Below are 25,143 nucleotides of genomic sequence, written 5' to 3' on the forward strand. Positions count from 1 at the left end.
TTTCCGCAAGAACCAAGCAAAACTGATTCACACGAAAATTCTATACAAAATTCATGCTTTCCAAACTAGTCTTTTTTGGTGGGAAATGCCATACTAGTGTTCTTCCTCGAGATCACAAACTTGCCTAATTTTGCAATCTCCATATTTCCCCAGCGCTATATGGGAGCAAAGCAGCCAGGTACGATTGAAACTATGCGGCCACAGGATAATCCAGAAATTTACATGGGCTAAATTTGCTAAAAATAAGATCGTCAGAGTGATACTACTACACATATCGTCAGGCTGTGTCATGATCTCCAGGAGTTGTTCACCTCTTCTCATCCCATTTGGGCAACATGGGGGGAAGTTGCATGCTATCCTCACTCTTTTCATAGCTCGATCTGTTGAGAATGATTGGGAACATCTCCTTGGTTGTCCAGGGGCATGTACTGGGCCATGATGGCGCGGATCTCTGAATCCATGTACCTCTGTACACGGGAACAACCAATGCAAAAGAAAAGCGAGAATTTAGATGCCAATTCAGAGTTATCAACAGAGTTAACCTGAACAAAGTTTGCCATATCATACCCGGATCCTGTACTTGTATACTGCGTATCCTGCAATGCCGGCTACCACTAGGCCAAAGAAGATCACCCACAAGAAGTTCCATCCTACTTCTGTTGCTGCATTTTTGCCTGAATATAGACAAAGACAAATTAGTCTACTCACTTAAGTAAAATTTCTTCTATAATCTATACACTGACATTCTACACTTTCAATGGTTGCAGAATGCAGATCATGATTTATGTGGGTCCGTCAAATAGATCAGACAGACCGCAAAAGTATATAAATGCACAACTAGTGGACTGTTTGATATGAAGAAAGAGCAACATGCATGAGAAGCTGGGAGGGACATACTTATGCATGTATCATGCTCCTTCATATAAAGCAAGCCGCCACTGCAACCGCATTCATAGCTTCCCCATGTATTCTTGCATTTACATTCCTTGCACTGGCATGCAGTCCTTTCCTTGCATTCATCAATATCTTTCATAAAATATTTCATATCAGTACAAGGGGTCAAGTGCACAACAAGGATTGCAAGTGATATTTCACTAAAACTACAAGCTTTGCAGGATGGCAAGTACATCCAACAGCTGAACAGGGTTCACAAATCGATTCTTACCTTCGCATTTGTGGACTCCATCACCTTTGAACCCATCCGGACATTTACAACCATCATTCTGTACATTAAAAACAGCATAAATATGCTTTTGAATTGTAACTACACATGCAGACAACAAATACCCCAACTGATGGCTTTACCGTGCAGGCAGAATATGTCCGGCCATGCCTGGAATCCTTCCAGCACCCTCCATTGTTAATTTCACAACGGCCAGATCCCAAAGCTAAAACAATGAGGGCACATATTAGAATGTGCTGATCATTGAAGGGAGATCAAATTTATGGATTTATAGTAAATTTCATGCAAATCATTTTCTTCAGGTTGTATGTGGAACAGTGGATAAGCTACCACCATAGGTAGCTATTGCAAAATGTACAACATATTACATTGGGCATTGAACAGGACAAACAGCAGTTCTTCAAGATCAAGTAAAATAAAAAACGTCACTATCATATCTCCTATTTAGTTATCAATATTAACTATAACTACCCTTCACCATAAATAAAACTGAAGGGATTTGTAAAATCAATGGACCCCAGATATAGTATTGATAACAATTCAAGAAGACGAAAATTGCTTGCCACAAAAATGATACTTTCTTATTAATCTACATAAGTATGCTTTTAAATCTTAACTACACATGCAGACAACAAATATCCCAACTGATAACTTATGCCCTAATGTCTGGTAGCATACCTTCACAGTGAGTGTAGCCATCACCAACAAATTTAACACCTTTCACAACTGGACATTCACAAACTCTTCCACGAAAAGTGTCCTACACGTACACAGCCAAGTATGATATGCATAGCCAGATGGAAAAGTTTCTGAAGAAGATAACACCATAAGAAATACCTTGCATGCAGAGATGTTAGCAGCCTTGTCTTGCCAACAGCCACCATTGTTCTCCAAGCACTCATTTGTTTGTATATCTACAGTTCGAAGTAACATGAATCATGAATGAACAAATACTAAAAGCAAGGCCCAAGCAAGTTAAGCTTGCTGTATAAATTTTTATCATGAATGAGCAAACAGATAAAAATCTATTGAAATTAATGCACCAACCTTCACTCAAGCAAACAGCTGGTTCAGTGGTTTCTCGAAAACCAGCACAAATTGCCTTAAGAACCGCTCCTTTATCAAGTTTCCCTGACAAACAAAGATTTGGATAAGCACACCAGGAACCTCAAAATTGCATTCTACTTCTTGTAGTTATGATGGATAGCAGAGCACAAACCTCTGTATTGTCTATTGTTGATTACAAGAGTCGGTAAGATGGTAACATCACCACGAGAGCCCTTGCCAATCTATATAAAATGGTGGGTGGTGTTAAATTCAGATTACCAGTTGTATGAATAGAAAATTATAGCATGTATGTACTAACCTGTGCATCCTGTTCAGCTTTCAGCACAGGATTTTCTTTATCAGCATCTGGATCACCAATGCACTTATCTATGGCTTTGTGATCAAGACCTGGGCATTTTAAACATACTCAGTACAATTGCTGCACCTCACCACAAAGCATAGAAAGAAAGGCATAAGAAAACAGCAACATACCAAGTGACTTGATAACTCCATCAGCGCATTCCTTGGTGTACTTCTTTTCCTTCATTGGGCACCGGATTGCAAAATCTGTCACGTAGTCCCACCACAGCCAAGGTTTTCCATGCTCCTTAGCAACTTTATAAACACAGACTTGACGTAAATTCTGGACTACCACATCTTTCCCATCATACCCTTTGCTGAAATCTTGTTCCGGGTCAGGTGCACAATATCTCCCATGGTTGATACACTGGGACTTGCACTGCTTGCTTAGAATGAAGGAATCTGGGCAATACCAGGTAATGTAATGAGGAGTGAACTGTGTGTATCCCTTCTTCTCAAGTACCTGTGCTGCTCCTTTGAAGCTCTTGACAAAATCAATCTGGCTATCACATTTAGGGCCACACTCATCATTACTGTTAGTCCAAAATTCGTACTCAACACGCTCATCAGGGTGAGGCAGGGACTCCCTCCAATCCAAATTCACATTAACCATGTCACCATTATCAATTGCTTTCTTGAGCTTGTCCCCAAAGCTCTTGGTTATCAGCGCAGAAGGAATGGTGATATTCTCTAAATAGTCTGTATTTCCACTCTCTTCAGGCGTGTCCATTGTAATCAGGGGTTCAGTCTTGTCATCAGCAACAAGGATGGCTGCTGCTCCTGCGTTTTGTGCATTCCATGCCTTCTTTGTGAAAAAGCAATCTGTATACAACAGAGACCATGTCACATAACAAACTTTATATTTAGGTAATCAAGTAAGAATGAGACATTAGAGAGAAGACAAATAGAAATGTTACATAATAGTAACAGGGTTGAAAGAAAAATCAACGAAACAAAATAGGAAGGTGAAACAGCAAGACAATGACCCAGAAAGCAGAAACTACAAACCGCAGGACGACCTGACAGTAATGTTTCAGATTAGGTTCCCTCCACAGATCAATCATAGATTTGGTCATCGTACCAAACTGGGTCAAGGATCATTCAACATAATCACATCATCACAAAGCAATATCTAATTTCGAACGCACCTAACTAAATACCAAAATAATAATCAACGAATAATTATTCCCCACTTGTGGTCAATGCTTCAACGGCCTCAACCTCAACAAATCTATTCTAGGCGTACACGCTCACATACTCCCACATACATGCATGGCGTTAAGTAGTTTGGTGCTGACCTCCCCTATCGACGAGGAGGAAGGTGGGGAATGAGCCCGGTTTGGCCTTGTAGGAGATGTCAAAATCGTCGAAGCTCTTGCAGGCCTTCTTGTTGGCCTTGGGGTAGGCGACGACGCCGACCATGGTGCCGCCGTACTGGGGCACGCCGAAGTTGCCAATGGCGCACTCGTAGGTGCCCTTCATGTCGCTGGGCGACGTCACCTTGAGGCTGTTCTTCTCCACCACGAACCTCCCATGGCAGCTACCGCACAGCAGCGCCGCCCATACCAGTAGTACTAGCCACAGCATCGAGTTGGGGGATCGGAGCCCCATGCTCCAATCCGCGCCTAGACCTTTGCAATTCGTGGAACCCAGCTGCGGATTGGATCGGATTGGTGGAGAGAGTATCGATCTTGGGGTTGAAGGGGCGTGCCGAAAGCGGCGGAGGTGAGAGGAAAGATTGGATTTTGACGGCGGAGGGAGGCAGTTGGAGTGAGGAAGAGATTCGTGGATGGATTTGGGGTGGACTCGTTGGTGAGATTTTGGGAGGGGACGGGATTTCCGCGAGTTCGTGAAGCAAGCAGAGGGAAGGGAACCTGATTCAGTTAAGCAGCATGAGCAACGTGTCCATGGCTCCATGTGTGTGTGTGTGTGTGTGTGTGTGTGTGTTTTTTTGAGCGTTCTTCTCTTCTCTGCAAGTTTTGAGCAGCTCTATTTTTGCTGAAAATCATTATCTTCCCACGCGAGAATTCTAGATAGAGACTTCTTCACAATAGAGCGCATTTTTAAGAAATCTAGTAAGAGTTTCACTAACTTCTAAATGTAATTAAAACTCCATTTATTCTTAAAAATAGCATAAGATTAGACCTTTACAGGAATTCAAAAGGAATTCTCATAGCAAATGATTTACTGACCTATGAACTAGAAAAACTGATTGAGTCATGCAAGTAGTAGTGCTGTGGTGATGAAAGCTGACTGAGGCGCAAGGTGAAATATATTTGACGCTACAATGATTTGTAGTCGTTACAATAAAGAAAAAATAAAACATGACTGTGTGAATTTATCGTTCACCCGTTACCGTAGAAGTTGATCTCATCTATCCAATTGAGGCCCGGTCCATTTTATCCTAAATGGATATTTGATTTTGTAATAATATTCGAGAGTACAAATGAACAAGTTAATTATTAAAAAGTTGTGTTAAAAATATCAAATAAACTTATATATATAAATTTTGTTAGAAAAATCATTCAATTTGAAAACGGTCTCATTGGTTGCCCATATTCCCTAATAAGTCAAAACGGTTTATAAGAGAATAAAAATTAATTTATAGGTAAAACTATTACATATTTATTCGTAGCGACTTAAAAACCAAGACTAAAAAGAAATTACGTTGAAAATATATTAAAATTAACTTCATTGAAAAATTTAAATTTTGGTTTTTTGCTTTAGCTTATTAGGCCAACATATGAGGCTGAAAGTGTATATGACAATTCATAATAGGTAAGAGAGAAGAAGACCGTCCCACTTTTACACCATCAGAGGATCTTATAGTCGTATGACAGCTTTTCATAGGAAAATTTTTTTTAAGCTGCACATGTTTACTCATATTAAGAGAGAGATTAAGGGACTGCTCGACGCTTCGAAAGAAATCACTTCTTTCCAACAATCCAGCCTGCGACCAACAGTACAAGAGGACATTTTGGCTAGAAAATGGACTATACTAAAAGAGTTTTTTTTTTCTTTTCCAACGACAATATTGCTTTTTGGTTTTTCCTGTGATGGTTCAGTAGAAGAAGTACAAGTACAAATGTGCAACAAAATCTAATTTGTCCTGATATGTATGTCCAGGAATATTGAACTCTACGAACTAAGCTAGCTCTCAAATGCTTAAAGGTTCACTCATCAAAGAGCAGTAATTTGTATCTTCTCTGAAAATTGTGCTAATCAGCCATAATTAGCTAGTAGCAGTTCATGAGGTTCTCATAGATGAGGAGAAGGTTTGGATCGTAGAAATAAGGATCATCCAGATCTGCTCCTAGCCCTAATGCTTCCTCCATCACCGTTGTCTCCAGCTGCTGCCCCATCTGATGATGATCGAATTCATCAGCGTAGTGAGATATTGCAGAGGAATTGGATGAACAAGGAGGCACCTCTTGGCTCACATGTAATCCTGGCGTTTCATCAAAATTGTTAGAAATGGTTGTTAGATCAGGAGGAGGAGAAGGCAGCCAAGCAGCTTGTTGTTCTTGCTTGATCATCTTGGTGAGGATTGTATCATCTGAATCATCGTCAGGGTGACCATTTGGATTAGCCGTCAAGCTGTGCAAGGCTGCAGGATTATTATTGGTGTTGTTAATAAGCCTAGTGGTGGTGCAGGTGTGTTCGTTGCTGTATGTCACTTGGAACATGGGTGGGTCGTTCTTATCCTCTTGTTGGATTTGCTTGGTGGCCAGGCAACCCCTGTCATCTCTATACGTACACCTGAAGTAGCTCCTGCCACATGTACACACATATTTTTGCATGTAATTAACAACCTGAAATGAATCGCCATCTGGACATAATTCATTATAAAAAATTAATACTATTTGCGGTATATAATTATAGATATGAACCTTGTGAAGTGAGTGCCCTGGATCTTCTTCTCTCCATATTTCCTCCATTGGTAGCCATCTTCATGAGGGACGACTGTGTGGTAAACCCACGATGACTTGTCCTCACAGTTAATCCTACAAAAAGCATATGCATAGTAACAACAATAATTAGGCAGAGAGCTAGAAAATCAACCATCTGATTTTGCAACAAACTTCATATATATGCACAAAAGGCAGAGAAAGAATCAGATATAATTATGAACTCGATGGATAGGTTGATTGAGAATTGATACCTTCTTCTTTTGGCGGGTGATGATCTTCTTGCCTTTCCAGCGACGTGGTTGTCTGAAACATCTGCAGCAGGGCTGTTCGCCGGAGTAGACTCTGCTTTGATCATTGTCATCACCGGAAAATGATGACCAGCAGCAGCAGCAGCAGCAGAAGAAGAAGAAGCATGTGGTTGGTTCATGACGGAGAGGGCGACGTTGAGGGCTCGCATGGCGTGGTTGAGGAGGCCATGCGCCAGCTGCTGCGGCTGCTGGTGTACAAGGAGGAGAGGCTGCTGCGTCTTGATCAGCTCGTACACCTGCGCCACCTCCCTCACTGCCACTGCTTGTTGTTCATCACTCAAACAAACTGATTCAGTAACTGCCATGTACTAGCTAGCTAGCTAGTATATGCAATTGTGTGTATAGCTAGTTAATCCAATCCTTAGTTGATTGGATCAGCTAGCTAAGCCTGCAGAGCTTAATTGTGGTGTGTGATCCTTTATATATGGATGGCCTGAGACCGGCCTTTCGTAGTTTTGATCAGTAGGTGAGCTCTCCCACGTTCGATCGGAGTACTATGCTGTGGGCTAGCTCGATCTCTCTCTCGGAAAGAAGAAGAAGAAGAAGAGAAGATGCTTGGAATTGATCAGCTGTTAGCTGTGAAACTGAAAATACTTACCACACAACAGCAGAACAGCTAGCTAGGTTTGCTTGGATGAGAAGACGTTGCTTTCGTCGTCAACGTTGACGAGACCGACGACGTACCTGATGTACGATCGATGGATGCTATCTGCTACCAGCACAAGCACTCGTGTAACACATGTATGTGTGCTATCTCTCCACTTGGCCTGCCTCACCAATCCATGGCTTGCGTGCATCATATCTCATTTCATATTGCATCATCTGAATTTCTGATGAACAATAAATAAAAGCTTAATTTCCCTCTACTTCTTCCAACTTGATGATTGGAATAAGTAGTTATTGACCAACAGGTTCACCCTGCACTCATGCAGAGAGAATTGGTGACCCTGCAACTGCAAATTAATCTGCATGTTCAGAGGTTCCATCTGGACTCGATTCGATCGGACAGAGTCAGAATATATGTTGCTGCAGATGGAGAACGGAAGTACACACGCGTCCATGCAATCAACCAAATTACGGTTCAGAATTAACTTCTGAATTTCAAACCCCGGCGGCTGGAAAACGCGTCCATAAATTGATAAATATATATATATATATATATATATATATATATATATATATATATATATATATATATACACACACACATGTGAAATTGTGAAAACAAGCAACGGCGTTCATCGCAATTCATGATATATATGTCGTAATTAAAACTCATAGATCGATCTGCAGTTTAACTGAGGTCATCATCTTTCCTCAACGCGCATCTGCAATTATATAAATCAGAAAAAGACACTCCGATCGACTGCGCGTGCGTGTGTTGCAATTAGCACAGATAAACATTGAGATCAAATATATAATGTATTGTATCGATCTTTGCCATCGACCGGAACATTCCAATGAAGCTAAAAGATGATTAAGTTACTAACTGCCTAAGATTAGTACGCTCGCGTAAGATCCAACTGATTGAGGGCTGCAACTAGTATCGAGTACTTAAATAACTTGCCCATATATAGCAGTATATATAAGCACGATTGAAAGCAGCTTTTTGTGTCACGTTTCCGTGTTACATACATATCCATATAAAGTACTCCTATATATCTATGCATGATTGATGAGCAAGCAACAATATATAATTTTTGAAACCAAATTAAAGGAACTTACGTGAGAATTAAAGAAACGTACATGAGAATTTTTGAAACCAAATTAAAGGAACGCACATGAGAATTAAACCAAATTAAAGAAATGTACTCCTATAGTTTAATGTTTTCATAAGGTTAAGGTTAAACTTCTAGAATTTTCACTATTGGAAAATATTTAGTTTGAAGAAGTTATAAAAACATATATAGATTAATCTTAAAAATACTACAATAAAAGTAAAAACTTATTTATTTACTGTGTATGTTATAATAGAAAATTATTGTAAAAGATACTACATCCGTCCAAAAAATTGTAATTCTAGGTTGCTTAGTACTCCCTCCGTTTCAAAATGTTTGACACCATTGACTTTTTAAGTACATGTTTGACTATTCGTTTTATTCAAAAAAATTTAAGTAATTATTTATTCTTTTCATATCATTTGATTCATTGTTAAATATACTTTCGTGTGTACATATAGTTTTACATATTTCACAAATTTTTTTGAATAAGACAAACGGTCAAACATGTGCTAAAAAGTCAACGGTGTCAAACATTTTAAAACGGAGGGAGTACATGATACCTCCATCCTATATTACTTGTCGCTTTGATTTTTTTATGTAATGTTTGATCATCCGTCTTATTCGAAAATTTTTAAAATTATTATTTAATTTGTTTGCGACGTGTTTTATTATCAAAAGTACTTTAAATATGACTTATCATTTTTTATATTCGCACTAATTTTTCAAATAAAACGAATGGTCAAACGTTGAAAGCAAAAGGTCAAAGCGACAAGTAATATGGGACGGAGATAGTATTAAGATTTAAGAAGAAATAATATTATGCCCTTGTAATTCTAGGTTGGTTAGTACATATTAAGGTTTGAGAAGAAATGCTGTTATACCCCTTATTAAATGATGTATAGGTAAAAGTGGAAGAGTTGTTGAGGGTAAAATAGGGAGAAATTTGAATGAAAACTGATTAATGGGACCATTAATACTCTGTTGTGACAATTAAGAAGAATTTGTGTGCTGTGGATTGAACACCGGACCTCGGGGTTGAAACCACACATCCTAGCCACAAGTGCATCTCTATACATTCAAGTCCTAGAAATACAATTATTATAGGATAGATACAATATGTTTTACAGCAAGTTTAATAGTGTAGCCAACTACTAACTCAAAATCATCTATAGTCAATTTAATAGCTCATTCATGCAATAGTTACCTATAAATGTATACTATACCATTAATATATGGTCTCACATCTCATACACACAAAATGTTTTTCAAGTCCGTACTACGGCTGGCTACGTAAATATGTAGCTCGCTTTCCTTCTCTCTCTTCCCTTATCACTTCCGGGTGTGCTTAGGGCATTCCCAACTCAATGACTAGGATCGTGTCCATAGCATTAAATAATTTGCCACCTATGATAAAAAATGAGGTGGCAAGTGAATAAATGAGAAAAGAGAAGGAAATCATGTCTTGCATGAGACATGGTTTCTACAGAATATCCAATACATCATGTGAGATAAGTAGCATTAAATTGAAGTATGAAATAATGGTGTTTGCATTGAAAGAGTAGTGTCTAGTACTAGTTTCTTGATGATGTAGAGTTTATGAAAACTATGTCTAGTGTTATGGTTTGGAACTGCCCTTATAGTTGATTTGTAGCCTATCATTATATTTGCTTTTAAAGACCATTTTATTATTCAAAATATTAAGAGTTATAGAAGTATAGAGCTGGGGAGATATAAGAATTAAAGGAACATACATGAGAATAGATAATCCCAAGACCAAAATTTATTCTGATCGGTGGTGAGCCGACCAAAAGGAAAGGCTTTAAATTTTTAAATCCATATAGCACGCATCTTTCGGTTTAGACAGCCATAAGCTTTTGACTTTGGTAGTCTGGTGTAATTACTGCATCACTAATTGCTTGTGATCTTTTATATTTCATTGGTAGGCCAGCTTGCGTTGCGTTGCCAAGAATTTACAAATTAAGACTAGAGCTCAACCAATAAAAACTAGGGCTTAATTAGCCAATACAATTCGTTGAATCTTCAAACTTCTCAGGAATTTTCGAAAGTATTTACAAGGGATTAAGAAGACAAGCCTAGGGCTCATGTTTCCACCTCTGCTTGTTAGTAGTATATCGATCGGTAGTAGATCGAGTTTTATATACATATATATATATATATATATATATATATATATATGTATATATATATATATATATATGTATATATATATATATATATATATATATATATATGTATATGTATGTATATGTATATGTGTATATGTATATGTATATGTATATGTATATCTATGTATGTACACATATACATATATATATATATATGTATATATATATACATATGTATATATATATATATATATATATACCTACATATATACACATATATGTATATGTATATGTATACATAGGGATGCGCTAAACCGCATCCAGGGTGTGTTATAATTAAACTACTCCCCTCACAAACCCTACCCACCCACCCCCCTCCCTCCACCCACCAACCCGCACCTTTACCACCCCTCCCATTCGCACATTTTCTCCGTCCCGCACCTTTCCCTCCCCTCCAGTTCGCACCTTTTCTCTTCCCACGTCTTTCTCTCAGTAAAAGATTTACTCACAGTTGATTTGTTCTTTCAGTAAATGTATTACTCACACATCCATCTATTAGTAAATGATTTACTCTCAGTTTATTTCTTCTTTCATCTTTCAGTAAATGTGTTACTCCTAGGTAGTTCTCAACCCTTATCTCACACCTGATTTTTCTTCCCACGTCATTTTCTCAGTAAATGTTTTACTCTCAGTTGTTTCATTGTGTTAGTATAAATGGATTACTCACAGGTAGTTCTCACTCCTTATCTTAGTAAATTTATTACTTAGTAAATAGATTCTCACCCCTTATCACAGGCAATTCTTAGCCCTTCTGTTAGATTACTCCTTACATTAAAATTTTGCTCCAATGTTCTATCAGTAAATAAACTACACTCAAGTTAGAAGTAAAAACTTTTGATATAGCAACATATATTAGTCCAGTCTTCTCTCAGTAAATAAATTACTTTGTGCTTTTCTTCATCCACCTTCCTTGAGTAAATAAATTACTCTTAGAGTGCAAGAGTAAAACATTTATGCACATCCGGCAAATGTTTGAATGGATTTAGAATTACAACGGTTGTCTGATCACACACGCAATGTGATACATTTGTAGAATGCACAAAAACAAATAAAAAAATTACAACACCACCAACAATGATGGATATGGCCGGCACCAGACTCAGTCACATCCCTGCCGACGCTGCTGCTAGTCCTGTGCCATGCCACATAATAATCTTTATGGCCCTGCTCGTGTGTCCTTGCTAGTGTCTCCAATAGGTGGTTTCAACGAGAAGTCTCGATTTACATTCAGTATGACTATAAATGACACAGATTAGAAGCCAATAAAATAGAAAGTGCCTAGCATGTAGAGATCACTGTTAGTCACTTTCAGAACATCAAAAAATTAGCACATTTTAATAAAAATCTTCTTCTTGATGTACCCGTTGAAGCTGTCAATTGGAGCAGCAGGATTGGCTCATCAACATGCCATCAACCCGTGCCTCAACTACAGTATCCCACACTGCACCTATTTAAAATATACAAACTTGAAAATAACAGGATTAATCCAGATATCAAGTCTAAGATCCATCAAGATTTCGCATAACAGTGGTCTATACATGAAGAATATAATGAGGCACGGCTGAATATGAAGCAATGTGAATTTGGAATTTTATAGGCATTGTTTCAGTCTTTCACCTTGATTTTTTCCCCACTCATTAAAGATATATGATAGTAACACCACATATGCAAGAACTAAGTTATTTTTGTTAGTATAAAAAATTATGAAACAGTTTATTGTTTCACATACCTCAGGAACACATATATGTTACTGCGAAGTGGAGCACACCATGACCCGATCGAAGCACTGTTGGGAAAATACGTAGATACAAGAAGAATAGCAATAAGAGCCTCAACATTATATAAAGTATTAAGAAATGAAAGAAAATTAAGAATGGAAACGTCCTTGTAATTAGTATGTAGTACATCGAAAAAAATCACAAACCTGTATATTCATATCTCAAAATCAAAATCATATGGCTAACTGATTCAGTGAAGGATAAAAGGAAATTCATTTGTGTTGCTCTACTGAACCAGGGAATTTCAGAAAAATTGTTACCCGATCAACAATGCTCAAATGAACTACAAAATTTTAGAAACTAGTACCATATCTGCTAATCACGTGGCTGACTGATCTAGTGATGTTCTGTTGAACTAATTCAAAATTGCAGAAAACTGCTGGCTAATCAACTGATAGCTCTGCTACATTGAAAATTTTCAGAAACTGCAAGCTTATCGACAATATTGTCAGACGTAACTAGCTAGCATCAGGCAGCAGAAACAAATTAGCATCACAAAATTGTTGCGTTTGTCAGAAACTTAACGATAATCCAAGCATACCATCTGAACTTCGCTGCCTTGTGCAAGCCGCTTTGGCTGATGATGAGGATGCATCAATCAAATGAGGAGGCCGGCATGGCGTCATCGGCTGGGGAGAGGATGGGCCTTCGGATCCAGAAGGCAGGCAGCCCTCTCTCTTGGACATCAGCCTCCACAATCCTCTTTCTCCCCGGCCATCGTGTGGGGCTGTGACGAGCCGACAACTGGGTGAGGGGCTACAGCTGCTCGTCGCCGCCCTTCTTTCCAGACAGGATCTGAGTAAATGAGAACACGAGTTTGCAGGAGATGGGAAAGCATCGCCACTGCTTATCGTCAGAGCGTTTGCGCCGCAGCTCCTCTCGCACGGCGGCCGCCTCCATCCCCATCCCCCATCCCCCGTGGCATCACACCCTGCCGCCGGTGCCGCCGCGGCGAACGCGCGGACGGAGAATGAGACGCGCCCCCGTTTGGGGTTCCGGCCGGGGCCACACCGGAAAAGAAGAGGAACAAGAAGAACAAGAAGAGGAAAGATACCCTCGAGGCATCACTCGTTTTTGTCCGCCCACCTCCCCTCGGCTCCGACCTGCCGCGGTTGCGGCGGCGACTCCTTTCCACCCGTCGCTGGCCAATTTCGCCGTTCTCCCGCCGCCTGCCGCTGGAGGACGCCGACGCCGTTCCCTTGGCCGCCCGTTCCCAGATCTTAAAAGTTCGGGGTATAACCGTACAAAGCAGGTGTAAAGAAAATGGCTAATATGTGCGGGAAGTAACAACATTACTACAGGGTAAATGCATATTCATATAGTAATCATTTTACTATCAGTACTACAAGAAATGTGGGGGGGGGGGGGTGGGGGTGGGTTGTGTTTTAATACAACGCACCCCATCTGCAGTATAGTATATCCATGTATACATATGTATATATATGTATGTATGTATATATATACATGCATACATACATACTTACATATACATGCATACATACATACTTACATATACATACATACATACATACATACATACATATATATATGGGAGCGTATCCTATGCACACAGGCCCTCGCGTGTACACACCATGTACACCAACTAAAAATTATCACAAAAAATTCTAGGAAAATTCATACATGTACTTTCAATAGTATTACATTTACGTGCAAAGTCGCATCTTCAAATTCATTCTACATAGAGAATAACAAAAAAGATAAAATTCTGACAAAATTGCAACCTTAAAACTGTCAGATTTTTTGTTTTTTTTGTTACGGCTAAAATATAATGAATTTGACGTTAAGATTTTAACCCTAGGTGTAATACAATTGAAAGTATGTGTATGATTTTTTCTAGATTTTTTGGTGACATTTTTTAGTTGGTGTGCACGTGTGTACACGTGAGGGCATGTGTGCATAGGATATGTTGCCTATATATATAGATACATATATATATATATATATAGATACATATATATATGTTTCACAATAAACCCTCGTATGGAGAATAAATATGAAAAATGCATGATTCTGATAGAAGTACGTATGTAAAAATAAATGCTTGAAAAACATAGGAAAAATACATAATAACCATTTGGATATATAGTCTATAGAAAAAAAATTGTAGAAATTGGATGAGAGACGACTCAAAAGGTAATTTTCTGAGAGGCTGTTCGACATTATGCTAACTTTTTTGCTAAAATCTCCTTGTATTTTCCCATTCGAAAGAAATTTCAGAGATTTCGAAAGCATCAAGTGTCAGACTACAAGAGACCTTTTACCGCAGAAAATTAATAAGTTTTTTAAGATATGGGAAATGGTGATAGCCAATAAAGTTGTGTTGCTGAAAATTAAAACAAATCCACAACTCCTTTAATAAGAAGACCAGTTGAATTAAAAGAGTGAGAAAAAAGTATCACATAGACTAACAAAGTACTCGTAATAATAGTAATTATATAGGTATGACTCGATCTAAAATATATAAGATCCTTTGATTAGTGGTTGCCAATTCTAAAAGTGCAACGACAGTGCATCGTGTCTCTCCTATAATTTCAAAGAGAGAATATATCTTGTGCACACGAGTTTCCGATCCACAATTCGTATACACCAACTAACAATATCATAAAAAAAATCTATATTTCTAATAATATTATATATATTTGTAAAGTCTCAACCTTAATATTCATTATATTTCAGACATAAAAAATAAAAAAATCAGACAATTTTTTAGAGGATATATTTGTTAGAACCGTTAAAATATAATGAATTTTAAAATAAAATTTTATATATCGATGCAATACAATAACTATTGTAAGTATAGTATGTTTATGTGTATAGGACACCTTTATTAAAAGGGAAACCGTTCTCTATTAAACGGGAAACCATATACTCACTCCGTTTTAAAATATAGGCATTGGTATATTTTAGAACGGAGAGAGTAATACATGTATTCATTAATCGCTTTCACCAACGACGTCACCCAAAATTCGTCATGGCAGTGACGATTTCATATATTCATTCACCTAGCTAGCTTGGACTATAAATCGTACGTACTACAGTGCAACGATGGTGAGAGAGATATCGATCGAATGTAGCTGTGACATCAGATCGATGTTAGTCATGCTTACGCTAGTTAATCAGGTGGACGTACAACAACTTGACCACGCATATTTGCAGGCAACTTGTAAAAAAAATAGGATATCATGCATGATCGTCCCTTAGATTTGCTTTCTCCCTCGCTTTTCATTTCTTTTTATCTCTTTAATTCCTCTGACTGGCTTTGTCTTTTTGTTTCTTTTGCTGCAGATTCAGTTAGCCTTCCTTGGACGACGAACACGGCTCGATCAATCGAGCTTATCTCCTGAAATGCTCTTCAGTCCTCTGTACACATTTGTATAATCAAGTGTAAAGGCTTACTTTCAACAAAAATATATATGTATAGTACTAGCTTTCAGTTGGCGTTCGGCTCCTGGATAGCGAATGCAGGCCAAAGCTAAGCTAGGACGCGCACTAGCTAGCTGCAGCGTGCGTTCACATCTTATCTATAGGAGTATTTTGCAGCACATGACTGTATTAGGAACCATGAAGCTAGCTATCTTTTGTGGGCTCAGCTGTGGGGGCGTGAGTCCACTCGTAACAGTACTGCGTACTTCAAAGACTTGGGATTTAGGTAAACTCCGTTTTTAGTCCTTCAAACAAACTTTGTCTAGAGTCTATTTTACAACTTGATTTATAAAATCGATTGCTTTTCACCCTTAAATTCCACAACAGGACAAACAACATCATAAACCACTTTTCACGGTGGTTTTGATCGATATAATATGTAGTGATTTTTGGCTAACGGAAACTTCAATTGGGTGAGTTTTCATGAGAAACTAGACTCGGCGTTGATGATTATAAAGCTTCAATCAGGACGATCAAACCTCTCACCACCACTGCATCACTCCTCGGTTGGTTATCAATCGAGCTGAAACACGATTGACCTCGCCGATAAGGCTATCTCCTGCGAGCGAATCGAGGACACAAGCAAGAGAGTAGAAGATGCAAACTGAATATATTGCGAATATAAGATGAATCTCACAAATTGGGGATCTACAAATCGAACTAGCGGCGAAACTGCAATGGTAGAATAATGTAAGCAAAACATAACCCTAATTCATTGACGATTACTAAATTAATAGGTTCTAAGGAAAACCGAGGATCCCTGGATGTGTCCCTGATGGACTTCAACAAGATACACGGCCCAACGGGTCTAAAGACGGTGATGTAGCACACTGGACAGATCATGGACGCTCTCCTATTTCAACAATTCTCATTGAATCAAAATGAATTTTGACGTGAGACCAGGCCCATTGGAAAGGTGATCTTGTTAGCTTTCCATATATATGTATAACATCGAAAACGAAGTCTGAATGAGTTATGAGCGACGATTTTAGTACGGGTTGCTCCTGAATTCCAAGGTGGACTTGAACTTAATATAAATTGGACCTTCATCTCCTAGCATCTCTTAGTGTGCCACCCATCTCTTTGCCACGCACTGCCCTAGAGAAATGGGGAAGAGAGCAGGAAGAAGGGGAGGAGTGAGAAAAGTTGGCCGCTGACATATGGGCCCCACTTGGGTCCCACTCACCACATCAATCAAAACTGGCCACTATACTGTCGAGGAACCAAAGTTCACACGGTATTATGAATTGAGGGATGGGATATACCTGGTATTTCGGTTCAGGGACGAATTCCAGACTTGGCAGCAAATTGAGGATCTGAAAAGTGAACTTATTCCTTAAAAAAAAAGAAAGAAAAGCCCACATGGGCCTCATGTGGTGTGGTTACTACTAGGAGGTTGGCCATCACTTGGTTTTGGACCTTTCTGGGCCACTCCTGAAACAAAAAACCTAGCCCATAAAAAACATGCATAAAGTCCCGCAAGTCCGGCCCAAAACAGACAACGGAAGGGCTCTTCTATTTCTCATAGGAGAAAGTATACCTGAGGTCCCTCATCTTGTCACGAGTAACAAAATCATCCTTGAACCGAAAACATATATGGTTTCCCTCAACTCACAAAACCGGGTCACTCTAGATTCTTAGGTGGTTTTGTCCCTAGTTTCTTTGACGTGACAACTAGGTCAGCGTGGGATCCATGTGGGCCCCACATGTCAGCAACTACTTCCCCTCCTGTCTCTTCACCTCTCTTCCTCTCTCCTCCAGTCCTCCCCATCTCCTTGGTGATGGACAACGGGGAGAAGGGCTGACGCGACGGGCACGAAGAGTGGCTTGCGGGGAAGGAGCGCAGCGGTGACAGGCAGCGAGAACCGGAGACGCGCGGCGGTTGGCGGTGGCCCTCAATGGTAGCAGCAACGCTTGCTAGCAAAGACGAGCAGGGAGAAGAGCATCTACCGACGGAGAGGAGCTGGGCTTCAGCGGTGGAAGTGTCACCGAGATCGACTAGTCGTGGAGATGATGAAGCTTAGGTCGGTCGTTGCTTAATATGTCCTTCGAGGAAGGGGAGAGCAAAGTATACCGGCGGAGGAGGAGCGACAGGAGCGTATGAGGCCGGCTGAGGAAGCCGAGAGGCCCCGTGGTCTGACGCCGTCCTCGACTCCTCGTCCTCCCTTGTTGCAGCTATAAAAGCCGGCGCACCACGCCATTGTCGCCTATCCTCTCTGCCCTATCCATCCTCTCGGTGTCGTGGCTCTCTAGCGCGACCACCATATCCTGCTACTCCTATCTCGGCCGCGCCGCCAGGTACCTCGTAGCGAACTCGAGGGGGCGGCCAGACAAGACGAGGGACATGGCATGGACGGCGATCTCAATACCGACGGGCTCACAGTGGCTACCACTGCTACGGAGCCTACTACTGGGGCAGTCGGCGAGGCTGAGATGGAGCTCACGGCCGCGCAGGAGGTACCCGGGTCGACGGCAAGGCAGAGGGAACGGACAGGGCCGATGAGCTCGCAGGTGTCGCGGAGCTCATCGTTGAAGGCATGGAAGGCGATGCTGCCCACAAAGCCTCCGGTGCTCCCTGCCTGTCGCCGGCTGCTCTCCTCCCCCGCCAACCGCTAGCCACGCCCACCGCACTGGCCCTTCTTCTCGTTGGTCATCGTCAAGAAGATGGGGGAGGACTGGAGGAGAGAGGAAGAGAGGTGGAGAGAGAGAGAGAGGAGAGGAAGTAGTTGTTAACATGTGGGCTCACGTGGGTTACATGCTAAGTCAACTGCCACATCGAACAAAACCAGGGATAAAACCATCTAAAGATTTAGAATGACCCGACTTTATAAGTTAAAAATTACTATGTATATGGTTTTTTGGTACAGGATATGTATATGGTTTTTTGGTACAGGATAATTTTGTAACTCGACCACACTATGAGAGACCTCAGGTATACCTTTTCTTTTCCCATCTGCTTCGGACACCACCATGAAGAAGGCATGCAGAAATGGTCGAGACCAAGAAGCATGCACTTGATGTTCTGCTTGGGCTACTTCGTGGACTGTTTGGGCCGACTAACTGGACTTCATTTTTGGACTCTGGGCCAAAAATCGGGGCTACTCCGCTACTCATCTTAAGTAAAACTAAATTCTCGAACAAATCAATCACAAGTTTTAAGGAACTACGAAGAAATAACGATAATCTGCAAATAGAAATTAGAGTAACAGCCAGGCAAATTTACTGTCAGATTTTTCCTTAATTTTATACTAGTACTCCGTATTATTTAACAGATTCTGCTACATTAGCCTTTTTCTGTATCACGTACTCCTTCCTACTAGATAGAGAAATGCCAATTCAGTTCTTTACATCATTCAAGCACAAAAATCTGGCTTGAATCTACATGCAAAGAAGAAAACAACATAATGCCACTAGTATATGGAATCTCATCAGCACAACATCCCCACCTCCCAATATAAAACCCTATCTGGCACCAACCAAGAGGCTCCTCAGAATGTATATTCATCTCCTTCACTTTCCATCAAAATCATCACAAGAAATGGAAATACTCGATGCATCTTGACTGACCGATCGGCAGCAATGTCCTCGACAGAGCACCGGTTGTACTGGGCGAAGCACTTGCTTCCGCATAATCGTCCGCCTCCATCTTAACCGGAGCATAGCTTGTAGATGACGATGTGTCTGCCCAATGAAACTGGCGACTGTAGGTGTTCATGTCAGGTTGCTGGTTGGAACTGTACGGCTGCATGCTCGGCGACAACAATGAAGCTGATGGTGACAAGAATGTGGGCAGTTCACCGGTTTTGCCATGTGAATTGAAGCAGATCGAAATGGCTTTCCTCGACTGCACAGTAGAATCAGGAGTGCTGCCTACGATCTTTGGGCTGCTGTTGCAGGTGTGGTGGTTGAAGTAAGTGACTGAGAACAATGGTGGATCATTAGTGTCCTTCTGCTGGACTTGCTTCGTAGCAGGGCACTTCATGTCATTCTTGTAGGTGCATCTGTAATAGAACCTGCAAATAGAAAGCCATGATCTCAAATTCTCAATACCTTCTTGCTGGAAATCCTCAAATTACTGCAGATAAGGGATTGGTTTTTTTTCCAGGTAGCATTTAGGGAGTACAAATGCAGTTGCCTTCAAGAGCAGAAATTTTGATTCTGTGTGCTGCTGTTATACACCGTTTTAGCTTATCTTTATTTAGAATGATGGTGACTGCACTGAAACTACTGTCCATTCCAGCATACAGTGGAATTTCCCTTTTTTTTCTCTCTTTTGGGATCACCTTCCGATCTGCCGCTTGCCAATGTGTTATTACCATACTTTTCAGAATGCCATCAGAAAACTTAGTTGATCTGTTTACTTACAAAAATTACGTGGTATATTTTTCAGAATGTCACTAATTTATTTTGGAACTTCATTTACTTGGTGACACCAAAGCCAGCACTATCCTGCATTCCTACTATATTCCAAGTTGAAAGGTTGAACAACACATTCTTCAACTCATCTTCACGCAATCTCACCTTTAGGGTACCAACTTGAGTTATTCTTCTTTACCAGTTCTTGAACCGTGGTACTTTACAGTTTGCATATATATGTGCAGTGTCATTCAGTGTAACAAACCTTAATTTAAGACAACAGGAAAAACATTTTTATTCTTAAATCATGTCTCTTTTGCACTTTTCTCCACGAACATTTACTCTACCTAAATTAGGTGGAGCGGTTGCCAACACATACTTTTCAGACCTTTCATAAATTACCTTTTGCAAAAAGAAATGACTGCAACTATTAGCAAGCTCTTGTGAGCAAACAAGATATGTAGGGTCTTCCCTCAGGCTGCATGCCAATCAAACTCCAAGGAAGTAAAAAAGAGTTTGTGGAGACTGTCGGCATGCACGCTAATATTTGCAAACAAAATGTGCTTGAAAAACACAAGTAGTATATATTCTGGTAGGAAAACATTAGATATCAAACAAGTCGCTGATGACAGGCAATAAAAGAGAATCACTTGCATATTTTTTATTTATATGGTCTCACTTTTCAAATTTTTATATGTCTTGTTGAGTTGTCGATTGCCAAAGAGATTGCTGCTATGAAGGTTCTTTTCCCATGGTCAATTTACTAGTTTTTAATCTTGCTCACTAAAGGCATCTGCCGACAGGCTCGACACGTGCCCCTTGCAATTCTACCAAGAGATGACTAGAAGACAGCCATGTAGCCTAATTTGTGTCCACAGAACACAAGAGTGTTCTTTGCAAGAACCCAAATTAAAGCATTGACCAAACCGTCTGCTGATATACAAACACTGGACACAGTATTAGCCATCGACATGACCTGGGTTATAGTAAACCACCAGCTGATCAAACAAAGACTAGAGATTGGCCCCAAAAATGAGACTTTTGCTATATCCATAAATATTTAAGGAAATGTGAACATGTGAGTTCATTTACATGAACAGATGTAGTCTTTGCTAGATTTCTTTTCCGGTTTCAACTGAAATTAGCTCAAGATGTAAACACTAAGCACGCATCTGGAGCCTGTTAACAGATTTGTTGGACCACCCTAACCCACTTTGGTTATGGAAGAAATTGGTGAGTAGGAGCTATTCTACCAAACTACCGAAAAGGTGCCCCTCGCAATTCTACCAAGAGATGACTAGCGGACAACCATGCAGCCTAATTTGTGTCCACAGAACACAAGAATGTTCATTTCAAGAACCCAAATAATGCATTGACCAAACCATCTGCTGATATACAATGGACACAATACTAGGCATCGACATGATTTGGGTTATAGTAAACCACAATCTGCACAAACAAAGACTATAGTTTGGCCCCATAAATAAGACTCCTGCTATACCCATAAATATTTAAGAAATGTGAACATGAGAGCGCAGTTACCGAGTTACATGAACAGAACTAGTCCCTGCTAGATTTGTTCTCCGGTTTCAACTGAAATTCGCTCTCAAGATGTAAACACTAACTAAGCACACATATGGAGCCTGTTAACAGCTCTGTTTGGACCACACTAACACACTTCCATTCTGGAAGGTATTGGTGAGTAGGAGCTGTTCTACCAGAACTACCGAATAGGCGAAAACTAAAGAAACCGGGGATTTGCAATTATGACACTGCAAACATTAACCTTTGCTATAATGACACTGGACCCACATTTCATACACACAGATGGGCCCATTTGTCATTCACTCGGAGTATCAAAACAGCGAAGCCCCCATGTTTGCAGTCCCAATATTGCAATTTTCTCAGAAAAAAGATGGCATGAAGAAAATTTTCCTGCCAAAATTCAAAGGGGGAACTTGAAATTCCCCAAGGTTTCAGATCACCACCCATAGTTCACTCACCTAATACAAGTACTCTGCATGTCCTTAAAATTAGCTTGGTGAATCTAGTAAAATCTGAAATTAACCGTTCTGCGAATTCTAACCATGGAAGACAGTAAAAATATGACCTTTGAGGGAAAGAAAAATAGATGCATGCATGAAGTCTAGTAATTTTGGGGGAAGGAAATGAAGTGCGAAAAAAGAAATGGAGGGCGGAAGGTACCTTGGGAAGTTGGAATTGGAGAGTTTCTTCTCGCCGTACTTCCTCCACTGGTGGCCGTCGTCGTACGGCGCGTAGGTGTCGGTCGTCCATGTCCGCTCCTCCTTCCTGGGGCTACCATATCAGAATCAATGGCATCGCACCCACCACAAATGAAGAGAGAACAGATCAAGAACTACACACACATGGGGAGGCCCTTTGCTGCAAGCAAGAGATCGATGGAGGAGAAAAGAATGGTAGCAATAGACCTACCTGACCCTTTGCTGCTGCGGCGTCCTGGCCCTGCTGGATCCAAGATCGCTGGGGTAGGATGGAACAGAGTCGAGTGCCATCTCGGTCTCGGAGAAGAAGCGGAGATTTTGTGGGGGCCGAGTGGTCTCGCTTGGTAGGGAAGAGGGAGAGGAAGAAGAAGGCGTGGGAATTGGTGCTCGTCTCTGACCACTTTTATTTATAGCGCCATTAAACAACGACGGCAGACGGCCATTTTTCAACGTTAACACGCGTCGCCCTCTCATCGACACCTCCTCTGCGGCTCTGCCTTCCATATTTTTTTTACTAATAACAGTATATTTATCAATTAAGAGCCTGTTTAGATGACTGCTAAATTTTTCGCCCTACCACATCGAATATTTAGACACACACATTAAATATTAAATATAAAAAAAACTAATTACACAGATTGCGTATAAATTAAAAGACGAATCTTTTAAGCCTAATTACTCCATGATCTGATAATATGGTGCTACAGTAAATATTTACTAATAATGGATTAATTAGGCTTAATAAATTCGTCTCACAGGCGAAATCTAAAATTTATTTTGTTATTAGTCTACGTTTAATACTTCAAATGTGTGTCCGTATATTTGATGTGAGATGGCAAAATTTTTTACCCCTATATCTAAACACAGTTTAAAAAATGAATTATTTGACGTTTCTTGTGGCTCCCACCATAAATTACAGTCTAATTGTGTTTCTATTTTTTTTTCTTATACTGCTAATCCCTCTCCTCCGGTTTCATAATATTCTAGATATTTTGGACAATAACTCAGTCTCTAAAATATATCTTTGACTATATTTTTAATTATAATATATACAACAAATATTTTTATAGCATATTGTAAGACACATTTATATATATTATTATAGTATCTTCAAACTAAATATTTTTGAAGTTATTAACAGTGAAAGTTATAAAGTTTGATCTCAACATTATTCAAAATGTCTAGAATTTTAAAACTAGAGGGAGTACTAATTTGGCAAAAATTTGCTATACGGTACTCAAAAGTTGTGTAATTTACTGACAAACATCGTAAAAAGTAAAAACATGTCATGGCTAAAAGGCACTTAAAAAATTGATAATTTGCTAAAGGATACTTTTGGCTCAATTGATGAGAGAAATTCTTGAAAAAGATAGAATGCCCCTAGGTCAAAAGCTTTTGAGTTGAGGATGGAGTGAAGGTGGAATATGATGTGTGTTGGTGCTGTATTTAGAGTGATGGAAAATTTAGAGTTGCATAATTTCTAAATTTTTACTCTAATATCATGTTTGAAGTATGTGGTCCTAGGGATATTCTCATCTTTCTTAAGAATTTATCTCTCCAATTGAGTCAAAGTGTCCTCTAGCAAATTATTAGTTTTTAGGATGTTTTTCAACCGTGACATGTTTTTTCTATATCTATCAGCAAATTACATAAATTTGGGTGTCCTATGACAAAATTTGCCTGCTAATTTTTGGTGCAGCCACTCATCGCCTCCGCAATACCCATTTAAGCAAGGACGGATCTACAAAGAGATTGGAGGAGAACTCTTAGGGTGTGTTTGGTTGCTCATAATCCCCTAGCCTGGTCCATCTCTTCCATTCAGGCTGAGTTTGGCCTGGCCGATGGGATACACATATGGTTGTTTTGGTTGTTTGCATTGCTTTAACCCCCACGACTCATGACAGTAGGGGTCTATTTGGTAGAGCTCCAACTTTTAAATTTAGCTCAAGAACTTGGGTCTGGAGTAGAGTTGTGGAGCAACCTAAATCCTGTTCCACATCTCTAGTTTATTTTTTGACAGTGCTCCACCCAGCTTAATTCGCTTCTATTTTAGATGCAATTAGAACTGTTTGGTTGAACTCCAGCACCAGAAGAGATGGAGCTGAAGCTGAATCTATGCCAAACAGACCCTAGATTTACTTCTACCGTAGGGGTCCCCTAACATATGTCTAAAGAATTAGGGGGCGTTTAAATCCAGGGGTGTAAAGTTTTGGCGTGTCACATCGAATATGTCGGCACACATTTGAAGCATTAAACGTAGACTAATAACAAAACAAATTACAGATTTAGCCTGTAAACCGCGAGACGAATTTATTAAGCCTAATTAATCCGTCATTAGCAAATGTTTACTATAGCACCACATTATCAAATTATGGACTAATTAGGCTTAAAAAATTCATCTCACAATTTACACGTAATCTGTGTAATTAGTTTTTTTTGCCTATATTTAATACTCCATATATGTATCCAAACATTTGATGTGGCAGGGTGTAAAGTTTTAGTGTAGGATCTAAACAGAGCCTAGGACTAATACTTAAATTTGATGTGAATAATTCCATCACAAGGAGCACAACTATCCGAGCAGATTTAAACCACGTGGATATATT

The 25,143-nt window shown here is 39.8% G+C and overlaps 3 protein-coding genes across 5 annotated transcripts; all 3 read right to left on the reverse strand.

The window, feature by feature from the left end:
* Window positions 1–38: 38 nt before the first annotated feature.
* LOC127756617 (vacuolar-sorting receptor 1-like) lies at window positions 39–4,546 on the reverse strand. The gene is made up of 12 exons (XM_052281968.1): window positions 3,889–4,546; window positions 2,723–3,412; window positions 2,550–2,638; window positions 2,403–2,472; window positions 2,231–2,314; window positions 2,021–2,097; window positions 1,862–1,943; window positions 1,306–1,388; window positions 1,166–1,223; window positions 898–1,026; window positions 568–674; window positions 39–467 (listed from the first exon to the last, which is right to left on the reverse strand). The coding sequence occupies exons 1-12, from the start codon at window positions 4,505–4,507 to the stop codon at window positions 369–371; spliced, it is 2,187 nt and encodes a 728-aa protein (XP_052137928.1). The 5' UTR covers window positions 4,508–4,546; the 3' UTR covers window positions 39–368.
* A 958-nt stretch (window positions 4,547–5,504) lies between these two features.
* LOC127757762 (probable WRKY transcription factor 63) lies at window positions 5,505–7,484 on the reverse strand. Of its 2 annotated transcripts, XM_052283336.1 has the most exons (4): window positions 6,753–7,484; window positions 6,481–6,594; window positions 6,031–6,361; window positions 5,505–5,952 (listed from the first exon to the last, which is right to left on the reverse strand). In XM_052283336.1, exons 1-4 carry the CDS (start codon window positions 7,112–7,114, stop codon window positions 5,827–5,829), a joined length of 933 nt encoding a protein of 310 aa, XP_052139296.1. In that variant the 5' UTR covers window positions 7,115–7,484; the 3' UTR covers window positions 5,505–5,826. The 2 variants fall into 2 exon arrangements, with proteins under 2 accessions (XP_052139296.1, XP_052139295.1); XM_052283335.1 differs by having other exon boundaries at window positions 5,505–6,361.
* Window positions 7,485–19,126: 11,642 nt separating this feature from the next.
* On the reverse strand, window positions 19,127–22,934 carry LOC127757305 (probable WRKY transcription factor 29). 2 transcript variants are annotated; one of them, XM_052282808.1, is made up of 3 exons: window positions 22,749–22,934; window positions 22,500–22,604; window positions 19,127–19,951 (listed from the first exon to the last, which is right to left on the reverse strand). In XM_052282808.1, the coding sequence occupies exons 1-3, from the start codon at window positions 22,826–22,828 to the stop codon at window positions 19,468–19,470; spliced, it is 669 nt and encodes a 222-aa protein (XP_052138768.1). In that variant the 5' UTR covers window positions 22,829–22,934; the 3' UTR covers window positions 19,127–19,467. The 2 variants fall into 2 exon arrangements, with proteins under 2 accessions (XP_052138768.1, XP_052138767.1); XM_052282807.1 differs by having other exon boundaries at window positions 19,128–19,951; window positions 22,500–22,610; window positions 22,749–22,933.
* Between the last annotated feature and the right edge of the window lie 2,209 nt (window positions 22,935–25,143).

This window comes from Oryza glaberrima, chromosome 12 (genome assembly GCF_000147395.1).
Source record: "Oryza glaberrima chromosome 12, OglaRS2, whole genome shotgun sequence".
Classification (NCBI taxonomy): domain Eukaryota; kingdom Viridiplantae; phylum Streptophyta; class Magnoliopsida; order Poales; family Poaceae; genus Oryza; species Oryza glaberrima.

Excerpts from the sequence above, each read along its gene's own strand:
- LOC127756617 (XM_052281968.1), bottom strand. The coding sequence starts at position 4,507 with ATGGAGCCATGGACACGTTGCTCATGCTGCTTAACTGAATCAGGTTCC. Across the intron at positions 3,413-3,888 it reads CCTCCTCGTCGATAGGGGAG|ATTGCTTTTTCACAAAGAAG; the intron begins GTCAGCACCAAA and ends TGTTGTATACAG. Across the intron at positions 1,027-1,165 it reads TGGAGTCCACAAATGCGAAG|ATATTGATGAATGCAAGGAA; the intron begins GTAAGAATCGAT and ends ATTTTATGAAAG.
- LOC127757762 (XM_052283335.1), bottom strand. The coding sequence starts at position 7,114 with ATGGCAGTTACTGAATCAGTTTGTTTGAGTGATGAACAACAAGCAGTG. Across the intron at positions 6,595-6,752 it reads TCACCCGCCAAAAGAAGAAG|GATTAACTGTGAGGACAAGT; the intron begins GTATCAATTCTC and ends TGCTTTTTGTAG. Across the intron at positions 6,362-6,480 it reads CAGGGCACTCACTTCACAAG|GAGCTACTTCAGGTGTACGT; the intron begins GTTCATATCTAT and ends TACATGTGGCAG.
- LOC127757305 (XM_052282807.1), bottom strand. The coding sequence starts at position 22,828 with ATGGCACTCGACTCTGTTCCATCCTACCCCAGCGATCTTGGATCCAGC. Across the intron at positions 22,611-22,748 it reads CCGCAGCAGCAAAGGGTCAG|CCCCAGGAAGGAGGAGCGGA; the intron begins GTAGGTCTATTG and ends CTGATATGGTAG. Across the intron at positions 19,952-22,499 it reads TCCAATTCCAACTTCCCAAG|GTTCTATTACAGATGCACCT; the intron begins GTACCTTCCGCC and ends TTCTATTTGCAG.